This window comes from Meriones unguiculatus, chromosome 5 (genome assembly GCF_030254825.1).
Source record: "Meriones unguiculatus strain TT.TT164.6M chromosome 5, Bangor_MerUng_6.1, whole genome shotgun sequence".
Taxonomy (NCBI): Eukaryota; Metazoa; Chordata; class Mammalia; order Rodentia; family Muridae; genus Meriones; species Meriones unguiculatus.
The window spans coordinates 97,672,169-97,685,575 of NC_083353.1; the positions used below are offsets into that span (position 1 = coordinate 97,672,169).

General features: G+C 37.5%; 1 protein-coding gene across 8 annotated transcripts in view; it reads left to right on the forward strand.

Annotated features, from left to right (window-relative positions):
* LOC110555893 (contactin-4) overlaps positions 1-13,407 on the forward strand; it is a 1,034,823-nt gene that overhangs the window by 758,601 nt on the left and 262,815 nt on the right. For all 8 annotated transcript variants that reach the window (XM_060383874.1, XM_060383872.1, XM_060383875.1 and 5 more), the window contains one exon: positions 4,676-4,771. In XM_060383874.1, the coding sequence (XP_060239857.1) occupies positions 4,676-4,771 (96 nt within the window). The remainder of the gene's footprint in view (positions 1-4,675; positions 4,772-13,407) is intronic.

A 13,407-nucleotide genomic window follows, 5' to 3' on the forward strand; every position in this document is an offset into this window, starting at 1 on the left:
ATATACCCCACATATACAAACACACAGATTAATAATAAAAAGTAAAATTGTTGGGTTCGGTGGGGTACTCCTATAATCCTACATTGGGGAGGCAGACACAGGCAGATCTCTGTGAATTTGAAGCCAGCCTGGTCTACAAAGTGAGCCTAGGACATACAGCGCTACACAGAGAAACCTTGCCTTGAAAACAAACAAACAAACAAAAAACAAAAGAAAAAAGTGGTGTAGGAGTGTGTGTCTATGTGTGTTTGTGTGTGTGTTTGTCTGTCCGTGTGTTATATGTCCCAACAACCTGTGATACATAAATGTCACTCTCGTAGAAATTTAAGCTTATTCTCTCCTAGTGAGTCACTTTGTATAGAAGCTCCTTTGATAATGGTAATCCTAACACTTACAGACCACTGACTTTGGAACTGGCAGTGAGTTAAGTAAGTACTTTACACACATCATTTTAATCTTTAGAAAGCCCCATGAGATGGGAATTATTGACCTGATACTGGAGATGAAGAAATAGAAGTTCAAGGAGATTAAAGAATTCACCCACATCACACAGCGATAGAGTAGAAGTGCTGAGCTCTTCCACCAGGCCTCTGACTCCAAAGCCAGTGTGATAAACCATTAAGCAATTCTTCCTCTTGCTATAAACTCACTCTTGGAAATCCAGTCAACCATGCCAGTCTCGCTAATAGTTTCTTCCTCCTTCCTGAGCGGAAAGAATTTAAGAAATGTGGCTTTGCAACCCATGAGGTTTCATGAATTCTGATTTATTCTGGGTGTGAGCCTCCGCAATCCCAAGAACCATGCATATGTGCACCCACACTTAGGGAGCAAATGGAAGACATTCGAGACACGATTTAAAATATGCTGCCTGGTAACAGGGTTTTGGAATTACTCTCCGAAAATACCTCCTTCTTTTTATAAATGTTGAAATCATCATTATGGAAATTATATTCATAACCAATGTATTACTTGACCGTCTTCCTGGGTTGATATTGATTTCCGTATTGATTGCTTTTTTTTTTTTTTAACTGAAGGAAGCAATAAGACAGAAGATGGGGTCTGACAGTTTCTTGTGCTAAGGACACATTATGAGAGTTAATTGAATCCAGGTCTATCCAATCTAGAAAAAATATATATATATAAATTTGTATTTTTAAAATTATATTATATTTAGTTGCACAATATGTAACTAAAAGTGATTGCATTACGTGCATAGTTTACTATGCCATTTTTCATTCTTCATTTTCTCCCTTTCCTCTGTGGACTTATAGCACACCATGATGTGTGTTACTATCTCATTAACCTTTCCTGGCCATTTTACAACTCAACTTTTTATATGTTCCTCTGGGAGGTGCCAGCTTGCAAATAGCTTCAGTCCTTCCTACCCACGTGTGCAGTGGCTGGTCTCTTAATGGTGGCTTAAATAAATTGCTTTTTCTTAGTCAATGTTATTACTTCTCACAAAAATTTCTTGGATCATGTTGCTTTTATTGGTCTGAAGCATATCCAAGTATTTATGGAAAGCATTTTTTTTACCAGCTCTCAAAATTTAATAACTTTCCAGACAGGAAATAGTTAGATGTTTTCCATCTTACTCTCTGATTTACTTTGTGGTTTGAGTTCCAAATGTCTTTCTGTTCAAAGGTTTTTATTAGTGATTGTATATTGCAATCTTAAGGCCTTTGTGGCGCTTCATTCCTCCAGGAATTTACCTATTAAATCACTTTTGTGCTCTCCATGAGCTACCTCACCCCCAATGCTGTAGCACATTTTCTAATTTGGTGAAAAATAAGATATCAATATATCTTTTAAGAGAATAAAGGATAAATACACGGTAGTAAAATATGATTTGAAAACATATCTACCATAAAATTAGTCATCCCTCAGCACATTATTTCTGAAAATTTTACCTAAAATGATGACAAATAAAATCATGACAAAACCAGAGGTAGTTATTTTTAAGGTCTGTGCATAGCATATCAATGAGCCATACTTAAATCTAGAAAAACATGCTATTTCAAGAAACGGTGGCACATAATGTTATTTCTTTGTCATGTATTATGTCTTATATTCAGCTGTAACTTTAGTAACAAAATGCATGAGTTAAAGGGATTAGAACTCAAAGAAAATAATAGGTCAGTTCCTACCATGGAAACTTTCCTATTTCTTACTAGGCTTGTTTTGCCCCTCCTCCTCTTGTTTCATCTTTTGTACACAAATTTTAAATTTCTACATAAAGTACTCATCTGTAGTGGAAGCCAAGAGAAGACTTGGGGCTGAGATCCCTGGTCAACATACCCTGCACCCAAATGGAGCCACCCTCACATACACTGACAAGAAATTCATTTGCACAAACCTTATCTGTGGCAATTAACTGGTTTGGATGTTCTTTGTCTTGACCTCACTACATTCCTAGTGAAGCTAAGGTTTCTCTCTCTCTCTGGCTCTGGAGGAAAAGACATAGCTGTGCTATCCTGACATATTTCTGGATGCATTAGCACTGAAACACTGGACTTTCTTACATGAACACTGAATTTTGGTACATTACCCATGAATGGAGTATTGAAGCCACAATGGAACTAGGTGGAGATGTGTAAGAAAAAGTACTTGGTACATGGTACCTCCCCTGTATGGTTTGCAAATGGGTATTGTTGCAAGCTGTGTGGTGGTGATGGTGAAGAAATATTGCCCAGGATGTGCTGTCTTTCCTAATGTTATGGCTACTATCGTTATCTAATATCAAGGCTTTGGTGGTAAAGTGACTGCAAATTTGTTAGTTTGCATTTAACGTATGTATATATTTTGTTAGACTTTACTATTAAAACCTTGCAACAACAAAACATGCACACACAAACACATACAAACATGCATGCATACACACACACACACACAGAGAAATTAACCAGACCCCAAGACTATACATCTCAGTGAATTTTTATACAGTTAGAACAACCATTTTGAATGAAATCTCTTGCCTCTAACACTGTCATGGATTTTGTTTGTTTCTTTGTTTTAGTGCTGGCTAAGGATGTAAAAATATATTCTATAATGAAAGTTATAAATATTTATACTATATAATTTATATTTTATTGTTTGCATTATAAATATTGCCAGTAAAAATCTCAGACATGAGTGTGCAAGTATAAAAATGAGTTACCTTACTACTAGTTAGTGGTTAGACTTTGGATGGATTATGACATTTGAAAATATCAGTTTGAGGCCTATCATATTTTTCTAAATATGGGCATATATATAATTTATTTTTCTTATCATCTAGAGCTCACTCGGATGTGTATTTGCAACTTGGTTGTCTTTTTAAAAATGAGATGCTCAAGGAATTATTTTCTGTGGAATCATAACGTTCCTTTGTGGACAGAGCTTATACTGAACACTCACCTTACAGTGTAAAAGGATTTGTTTGGCTATCTATATTTTATCATAGTATTTTCTTTAACTTTTGCCATGGCTCTTAATTGAAAACAAACCTCATGTAATTCTCAGTTTACAGCTCATACAATTAAGATGTGCCCAAGATATGTACAACTAATAGGACACAGAGATGACTGCATATCTCAGATCTATCCAAATACAGTCTTTCCATTCAAAGTGAGTTAGTTCTACCACCTGGAATACTGTTTGTTAACTACAAATATTTCTCAATATTTCCTCAAATGTTGTATAAGTACAGTAATGCTTTGATCACTCAAATATTAATTAAAACTGATGGCATTCATAAAATAAAAAGGGAGCATTTGGATCCCAGTTTTAAAGCTCAAGTAGGACACTTGACAATTGTTGTATATATTACGTTAGGTTCTTTCCCATTTTAAAAACTTTATTGACTTTCCTTTCCACGTGTATGAGTGTTGTGCTTGCATATATGTATGTACACTGTGTGTGTGTGTGTGTGTGCAGTGACTGTGGGGATTGGAGAGGGTGTCATATCTGCTGGAGCTGGAGTTCCAAACTGTTGTGAGCTGCCAGTGCATGCTGGGAACTGGACCCAGGTACTTGGAAAGATCAGGAAGTTCTCTTAACTACTGAGCCATCTTTCTAGCTTCTTCTCCCAGTTCTTCACACTGTTTAAGTCAGAAGCAATGGTTGCTCATGTCTAAATGGATTGTATATCTATTACCAATAACTTCTTCATTTTTTTTTGTGCCACTAGGTAAATTGGACACATGGTAAGAACAAAACTGTAAAAGAGTTCATTTAGTGGGATTCGGTATCTCTTCCAGCAAGAGTTTGTATCATAACAATGACGCTTAACTACAGGAAGTCATACAAACTTTACCTAAGTGGGTAATATCTAGTAGAATTTTCTAGAATGATAGACATGTTCTTTATGTGTGTTATAGACTGTGGTATATAGTTATGGGGTACTCAAAAATTGACTAGGGTTGTCTGAGGAACTAAACTACACATTTAATTATTCTGAGTGTGAATAGGCATACATGGGAAGTGCCCATTTTATTGGACACTCTAGCAATGGAATCTAGGAGTAAGGGACAATATTGCTAAAACATTGTCAGTATCAGTTGAACAGAATTTCACTGGTATAGGTGCAATCCAAAATATTTTTCAGCACAACTACCTTCTTGGAAATAGCGATAGTGTCCCACGGTGTCTTAGTGCTGTAAAGCTTAAATATGTTTTCCTTCATTTCTCCCAACAGATCTTGAAAACTTTAAAACAAGAACAAGAAGCACAGTGTCGGTCCGTCGAGGTCAGGGAATGGTACTCCTGTGCGGCCCACCACCCCATTCTGGAGGTACCTGTAAATATGTCTATGTGCACACTTCACTGGCTGATGTTTTTCTTGCAGAATGTTTTTCCTCTTGACAGCAGCTGAGGGAACAGTGTCATTTATAGAAAGCCCTATAGTCTTTCTATGTACAGTAAGACCTGTTGTGAATGTCTCCCATAATTAGAATAGAAAAATATCAGTTTGTACAAATGTTACATCTCACTGTGTGGCTGGTACAAAAAAAAAATTATCCAAGTCAGTCAAAGTCAGAATTCTCTTGTTTGGTCAGGCAATATAGCTAAATTATCAGTACCTATTTATATCTCTACAGAGTTAAAAGGAAAAAGATAGGTTCTTTTTTTTCCTATTCAGGGTCTAGGGAGGGATCTATGAACTGTCCCCATTATGCTTCTGACACCAAATATGTGTGTTTTGATTTTCTGTACCAAGAAGCATTTCTCCAGCATTCTAGATACCGGCTGGCTATGAAATGATTTTATTCCGTTCTGACACCACTTCCTAGAGTTAGCATGAGAACTCATAGGTAAAAGGCTCAGATATACAAGGCTACTCTACCTCCAGGGCCAGGAGCAAGTAACTTCCTAGTCTCCAGTGTTTTTGACTAGCTACTCCTAACTCAGGTTGATGATTTACTATAAGAGCTCAGAGAACTAAGGGGAAACAGTTAACACATTATTTTAGTTCATCAAACCTACAGGCAAAAGACACTGAAAAATCAAGTGTTTTAAACAGTCCCCTCATGCCCTGAGAAATATTTATAAAAGATAATACTCAGAAATGTCAAGCAAAAGTTACTGCACATTCCAGGTTAAGTAATGATACTTATTAGAATGTCACAAATAATTTTTGTGCTAATTTTGTATACATAATTATTTTCTCTGAAGGTTTATATGCCTACATATAGCTAGTTCGTGAGGTCAAAAGCAAACACGACATCCCTGGAAATGGAGTTACACATTGCTGTGAGCTACCACGTGAGTGCTGAGGATCAAACCTGTGTTCCCTTAACTGCTCAGCTTTCTATCCAGCCCCTTAGCAAAAGCTTTCTGTGAAAAACTTGATAAGCTCCAAGGCTGAAGAGTTGGCTCAGCAGCTAAGACCACTTGATGCTCTGACATAGGACACATGTTCAATTTCTAGCTTCTTCATGGTGGCTCATGGTCATTTATAACTGCAGTTCCAGACAATCTGAACGAACCCACTGGCTTCCTTAGGAACGAGGCATTCATGTCATACACATATATACATGAAGGCAAAACACTCAAATGTGTAAAATCAAAGTAAATAAATGTTTGTTTGTTTGTTTTCCTAAAAGAGTAATAATATCTATTCTTAGTAAGGACTTCTGATTGAGTTTGTTGTCTACTGTAATGAGCCTATAAATTTTCTGTTTGGCATTTATGGCTGAACGAGCAAACCTTTAAACTTGCTCTTTGAAACTACTATTGTTTTTGTGTTGTATTCAGCACTGTAACTTCCTTTGTTTTTATATGAGAAGCCATGTGTGAGTGCCGGGGTGGGGTAGGAGATGTACAAAGCCACAGGTCAACCTTGGTAACATTCCTCAGGAGCTACTCACCTAGTTTCATGAATGTTGTGTATGTTTGCTTGTTTGTTTTGTTTTGTTTTGAGACAGAGTTTCTCTTGTTCTGGAGATTTTCAGCCAGGATTCATATCCCTCTGTCTTTGCCTCCCCAGCAATGATATGTTGATACATACCATCACAGAGATATTTGCTTGGGTTCTGGAGCTCACACACAGATTCTTGATTTGTTTGATAAGCTTCCCAACTAAGCCATGGCCTTGTCACTGTAACTTCATTTTTAATCTAATATCACATTTAACATTTCCAGCAGAAAGAAAAAAGAAAAAAAAAAAGAAAAGAAAAAACGATTAGTGCAAAGGCTCAGAAGCTCAGTTTGAGTAGGAGAACATTGCTTGTAAAGCAGGAGGAAAGGGAAGCAGCCAGTGAAGTCTATCTAGGATGTGAAACTGTAGGGTTTCTGGGGTGTATGCTTTGGAGAGGGGTTTGTTCCTTAACAATTCATTTCCTTACAAATAAAACCAGAAGCCCTAAACTCACAGACAAAAGGGCTTTTTCTGGTCCTGATTCAAATCATTATTTTAAATTGTGCAAATGTTTTGAAATCTCTCAGCCTCACTCTTCTTGTCTTGTAAGGGAAGAACTTACAACGAAACTCTCTGATCCTTATTATTCCCATTATTCCATAATTGCAACTCAATACATGCTAATGAATGTCTTTATTAACTGTGTTTACCTTATTGAAGAGCCTCTCCTTTCTAAAGGAAACCAGTTAAACATCAAAAACTGTTTTAATTCTGGTGTAATTTCCTCTGACTAGTACTTTATGTAATCTGATTAAAACAAAGATGGTAGTTCCGCTAATTTCTTCTATACACACCTTTACAGTATTAAGATTCTGCAACATGACAGTGACTCTGACGATTCATCTTAGAGGTGTATTTTCAAAGTGCCCCTTTTCCCTTGTGTAATGATGGCACTGAAAAAGACACAACATGATAAAGCGAGGAGGCTGTGTTGCCTGAAGATGAGGTGTCGAACTCCTTCCCCCTTCCCACAGAGAATGTTATTAAAAATTGCCACAGACTTCTGAAGTGTGTCTGTCTCCACTGGCAGCAGTCAGCATCTCTGAAATCTACTTTCTTGAGCAGCTCTGACATTCTTGACAGTCTTGATGGTTAAAGACAAGGAAATAAATATTCTCATTATGGGCTCCATTAGAAGCCATGCACACAGTGATGCTGTGAATAAGACAGACGCAGCCTGGAAATTCTGAAGAAAAGAACAAAGAGGATCTTGAAGGTTGTAAGAGAGCATGTCAGACATCTATCTGTTTTGTCCAGTGGAGTTAATGATTACCTGATCAAATCTCCCCTCTATTCAGAAACCTCCAATGTAGACTAGTAGTTACAATTTTCTCACACTTTTTTTCTTCAACCTGAATACTACCTAAGAGCTGGCAGAATCACCAAAAGCTACTGGACCTACTGAGCATTTTAGACTTACCATATGGCATCCTAGTTTCAATTGTAACATTTCATGCAGGGAGAAGGAAATGAGTCAGCCTCTTACTGTATCAGTGGGGTATTCGGTAATGCCATGAACTCCACTGTAAGGGCTACTGTTCATCCTGTTTCAAAAAGTGTGCATTGTTGGACCTTCATAAGGCAACACAGAAATGAGCAGCAAATAATCTGTCTGGGGAAGCATATATTTCCATTGTTCTGTTAGTCAGTGTGGCAATTATCATTTTCATATTTATATGAATATATATATATAACACCATTAAAAAAAGGACACGGTCACAGAAAAACAAAACAAAACAAACAAACAAAAAAAAAAGAGTCTGGTAGATTTTGGTTTTCCTTGGATGCTGTTTTGTGTTAGAAACAGACATCACTGAATTCTGGATCACTTTTAATTCTGCCCCCCACTGTATCATTTGGCACCAGGAATTCATGACCTTTAGCCAAGCTCTTGTTAAACAGAATTAAAATGAGGTGTTTTATGTTGATTCCTTCAGATGTAATTAAGTCCCCAGATTATTCATCACTGAAATCCATCACCTCTTTTTTGCGAGAAATTTGGGTCCTTTTCTATGCCACCAAGACCCTTGATACTCAAAAGCAGCAGTGATCTCACCTGGGAATTTATAATAAGGGCAAACTCTCAAACCCCACACCAGGCCAGCTGAACCAAATCTTGCTCTTAATGAGATCGCCCACTGTTCACACACACACACTAAAGTTTGAGAAACCCAGAACTGTGTCTCTGGTTCTCCCACACATCTTACCACTCTGACTAAGAGCAGACAGGGAGCTTTAGAACTACCCAGGTGATCTCTTATGGCTGTAAGTGGCCAACCGTTTCTCAAGGATAATCTGATTCTGTAGACCTGGGGTTGGGTTCCCCAACGTATCATTGAACAAAACTGTAGTTAACTCTGAGGTAGCACTAGATTTGAAATTCAGTCATTTTGATCATGTTCTACAAAAACAATATAGGGTCAGCCCTGCTGGGGTGGAATTCTTTGATTCCACATCACCCAAGATGAATCACTGAGGATAACTTATATATTACATATATATATATGAAGTAGCTCAGTACACTGATTTCTATGTAAACATGAGGTCCAGACCTTCAGTCTCTACACCCACATAAAAGCAGGGTTCAGTGGTATTTGTCTGTAACCTCAACCCTGAGGAGCAGAGGCTGCTGGATCCTGGGGGCTCACCCACCAGCCAGTGTAGCCACAAGGAAGAGTTCCAAGTTCAGTGGAAGACCGTGTCTAACAATACAAGAAGGAAAGAGATAGTAAGAGACACTTGAAGTCAACCTGTGGTCTCCTTCTGGATGTACACCCAAGGGAAAACACATGGGCAAGGGCATGCATATGTCATATACCAGATTTTTAAGCCTTTAAAATAAAGTATGGAATTGTATGATCTTAGGTTTTATCTTTGCTTGCAGGTGTTCCTTCAGCTATAGATAAGGGAAATTGATGTCTAACTATCTTTTTTCCAGTTATTCATCTTCAGGAGTAATGTTTTCTGACCAGCCGTCTCTTGCTAAACCACTGTCAGTAAAAGTATCGCTTCCCAAGAGTTTAAAAAAAGAAACAAAACAAGCTGATTCTGATAATGAAGTCGTATTCATTTTAGAGACACTAGGTAAAATTGTCTTGGTTAGATTATATATACACACACACACACACACACACACACACACACACAGGGCACACTCCTAGTAAAGTTAGATCCCATTCCCAAGACACGAGACACATGGACTCACAAGAGAGAATCTCTGGAGTTCTTCGTGGCATTTATAGTGCTTTAGTTTGCATTCTTTATTCTCTTGAGGCTCATAATATTCTAGAAGAAGTAAACACATGCATTTTATCAATAAGGAGGAGAAAGCAAAGAGGATGCACAATGGTGAATACCAAGGCTACTATAGACCAGGACACATTACCTTTTAACAGATAGTAAAGCAGAAATATGCTTTGTTCTTTCTGTGCCAGGAATCTCTGGGCTCTACCCCAAGTCATTTAAATGGAAATTTCTTGGAAACACAGATCATCTCTGGCATTCTTGGTAATTTTTTAACTTCCATACATGATCTAAGTCATAGCCAGGCTGTAAAATTGAGATCCATAGGTACAAAATTGACACCTGACCCAGAAGAACCTTTCTGTTGGAAACCTCACCGGGATTCTGTAGGTTCTCCTTGATCTGGACATAACCACATGGATTATTTTCAGAGCTCTAAAAGAATCAGCATGTCTTCCCACACTGTGGCTATTTCAGATGGACTATCCTGTAATCACTAAAGGACAGAATAAAGATGGGAAAGTAGGGCACCAGTGTTGTAGCCCTAGCTCTCTGCCATCACCCTACTGTGGTCTTAGGCTGATTATGTAATTTCTCTGAGCTGTATTTTCTCGTTTCAGCTTCTGTTACTATCCTTTCATACCTACTCAGCTTTCAGCACCAACAGGCTATTCTCAGGATTATATTCATCCATTTATGTGCTCAGTTCAAGCTAGGCTGACATGGTTCTGAGCCGGGAGTAATCTTACTGTGCTGAAATTTAATATCCTCTGAACCCAGAATAATCACAAAGACATCTCCATTGTAGTCAAGCTGCCCGACTCTTCACTTTGTACTTCATTCCCACTGCCTTCCTTATGCTTGTTCCCGTTACTTGGCAATTCTTCATAGCTTTAGGTTACCAAGTACAGCTTTATTTGCTTCAAATATCAACTCAATTTATTATACTATAGACTTCGGGTTAACTTTTCTCTTCATGTCATGCCTAGTAGTGTACTGAGGTACTAGATCTCATTTCATTTGTGAGTATGACTAAGTATATATGGCTTATGTGTACAAATGCATGTGTAGAAGCCATGGGAGGATGTTGGATATCTTGCTCCATCACAATTTGCCTTATTCCCTTGAGAAAGAGTCTCACTGAGTGTAACTTGGCTGGTGGTAGGCAAGTTACAATGACCAACCTGTCTTTGCCAGCAATAGCGCTTGCGTCACAAGCGCATGAATTGTTACATCCAGCTTTCTATATAGATGCTGAGGTTCTCATTTCAGGTCATACTTGATCAACAAGCTCTCTTAGCTATTGACCCATCTCCCTGTCCTAAATCCCAGTTTAGCTCCACTCTAAATTTTTTTAATTTTTATTTAACTTTTATTAATTACACTTTATTCATTTTCTATCCCCCCATAAGGCCCTCCCTCCTCCCCTCCCGGTCCCACCCTCCTCCCCTTTCTGCATGCATGCCCCTCCCCAAGTCCACTGATAGGGGAGGTCCTCCTCTCCTTCTCTCTGATCTTAGTCTATCAGTTCTCATCAGAAGTGGCTGCATTGTCAGGGTTCTAGGTTATCTCCATGAATAGTCCTTGGTTGGAGTATGAGTCTCTGGACTAAATTTTGAATCATAACACCCTGTCTTTTTATTTAAGTCTTGTTGATATCCAAGGTATCTATTTACTGATCCTCACCTATTAAATCATACTGCTCAATAACATAAGCCTGACTGAATCTTGCTGCCTTGTGATTTGAACACTGAGTACATTTTTCAGAAAGCAATTCTACTTCCATCTTATTCACTCTCCCTTTCTTTAGCGAACTTGTGGGCACTATTGTTTTCCCATAACGTGGCTCAAAGTGTGATTCTCAATTCTTCATACAATATTAATCCAGCAAAACGGAATTCACCTTTGTCCTAAAAACTCAAATGTTAATATGGTAGAGAGATATGGAAAACGTGGTATTAACGCATACAGCTAAAACTAAGACACGCAATTTTACTAACTTTATTTGGTCATTTTCATTTCCTTAAGCATAAAATCAAGAAACTACTTTTTAAAATATACAAGACCCTTGACTTACCCTCATGCTACAACTCCTAAGCAGGCATATACTTTTCAGCTAAGTCTTCTGAGTGATTCATCTAGACTTTACATCTATTATTAATGTAACATGGTTGGGCTCTGTGTAGCTGTATGAAAATGCTGATGTAGCCCTTTTTTTTCTCAGATTTGAAAATTGCTCTCTAAGACTCAAAATAACAGTTGAGGTAGACACTGCCATAGTAGTCGTGCGGGTTAAGGTCAGTGAACTTTGTCATGTTTGCAGTTTCTATTAATTATATCTGAATTGTTCCATTTCCTTACGAAAAAATAGGCATTGTGTGGACCTTAATAGCCAAGATTGTATGTGCGCGTGTGTGTATGTGTGTGTGTGTGCTTGTGTGCATGCATGATGTGTAGTGTGTGTTACTGGCAATTACATCTCACTCTTTGGACAGGCTAAGCAAACTGCTTTGCCACTGAGTTATATTCCCAGCTTCGGGGATATTTTAAATAATTTAAAATATTTTGAATAATGCTGAATGGTTTTTAAATAGACTAAAAAACATTGTCCTCTACTTATTTTTATGACATTTGAAAGTGAGCAAAATGTGAGATTTTTTTAAATGATTATGATGGTAACAATTACTTAATGTCATGAAAACTGAAAGAAAGCCACACAAAGTGCTGAACTGTGTTGTTTTGTTTTGTTTGGTTTGGTTTGGTTTGGTTTGGTCAGAATCGAATCACAGTTAAATGCATATGTAGGCCAGAAGGCTCCACAATCCACTTTGTCTTATTCTGTGTGCATATGTATGTTTGCGTGCATGCATGCATACTTGTGTGTACCCACCTTTGAGTGCCCAGGTATCAACAACTGTTCACATAGTAATAGAAGAGAAAACAAACTTTACTATGTAACAAATATTCTCTGGCCACACACTATTTAATTCTAGGTCTTATAGGGCCAAGCCTCCAATGTTTATTTCATTCACCTGCTAGCCTGGTTGCTAAGAGATGTCCAAGAGTAACCGTTTCATACTTTATACCTTAACTCTGTGTTTTCATTCTGATAAGAGAAGGGTTTATGATGCTTGGATGGTTAGAGCAAGTGCAGGTTATAACACTTGAAAGAGACTTGTGTATCTTAATCAATGGCTGTTGAATCAATTTAGTTTTATTCAATAATCTGAGAGGGTCATTTCTTTAAAATACAAAAATATATTTTTAAAACTGTTTTTTTTCCTACCTCTTTTGCTCTTCTTTGTTTTAAGTAAATAATTTATTTATATAATTATTATCTAATTATACATGTATTGGGAAGAAACAAGTATTCTATTTAATTAATGATTGCCTCACTTATCCAACTTCTTTCCTTAACAATTACAATTTAATGATAGGCACTTTAAATTTTTTTTCTTCACAATTTATTCATTTTATATATATATATATATATATATATATATATTGAAGCCCCTTCCTTCAACTTCACCCAGTCCCACCCTCCCTCCCTCTTCCTCTCAACCCCTTCCCCTAGTCCACTAAAAGTGGGTGTTCTCCTCTATTGCCCTGTGCCCATAGCTTGTTAAGTAGCATCAGGACTGCTTGCATCCTCCTTCTCCGTAGCCTGTCACTTTTTAAATGTTTTGTGGACATACAGATTGTCACTCAAGTTAGAAATACTTCTATTTTCTTTTTAAGCAAAATCCACAGAAAAAAAAATCAAAGAG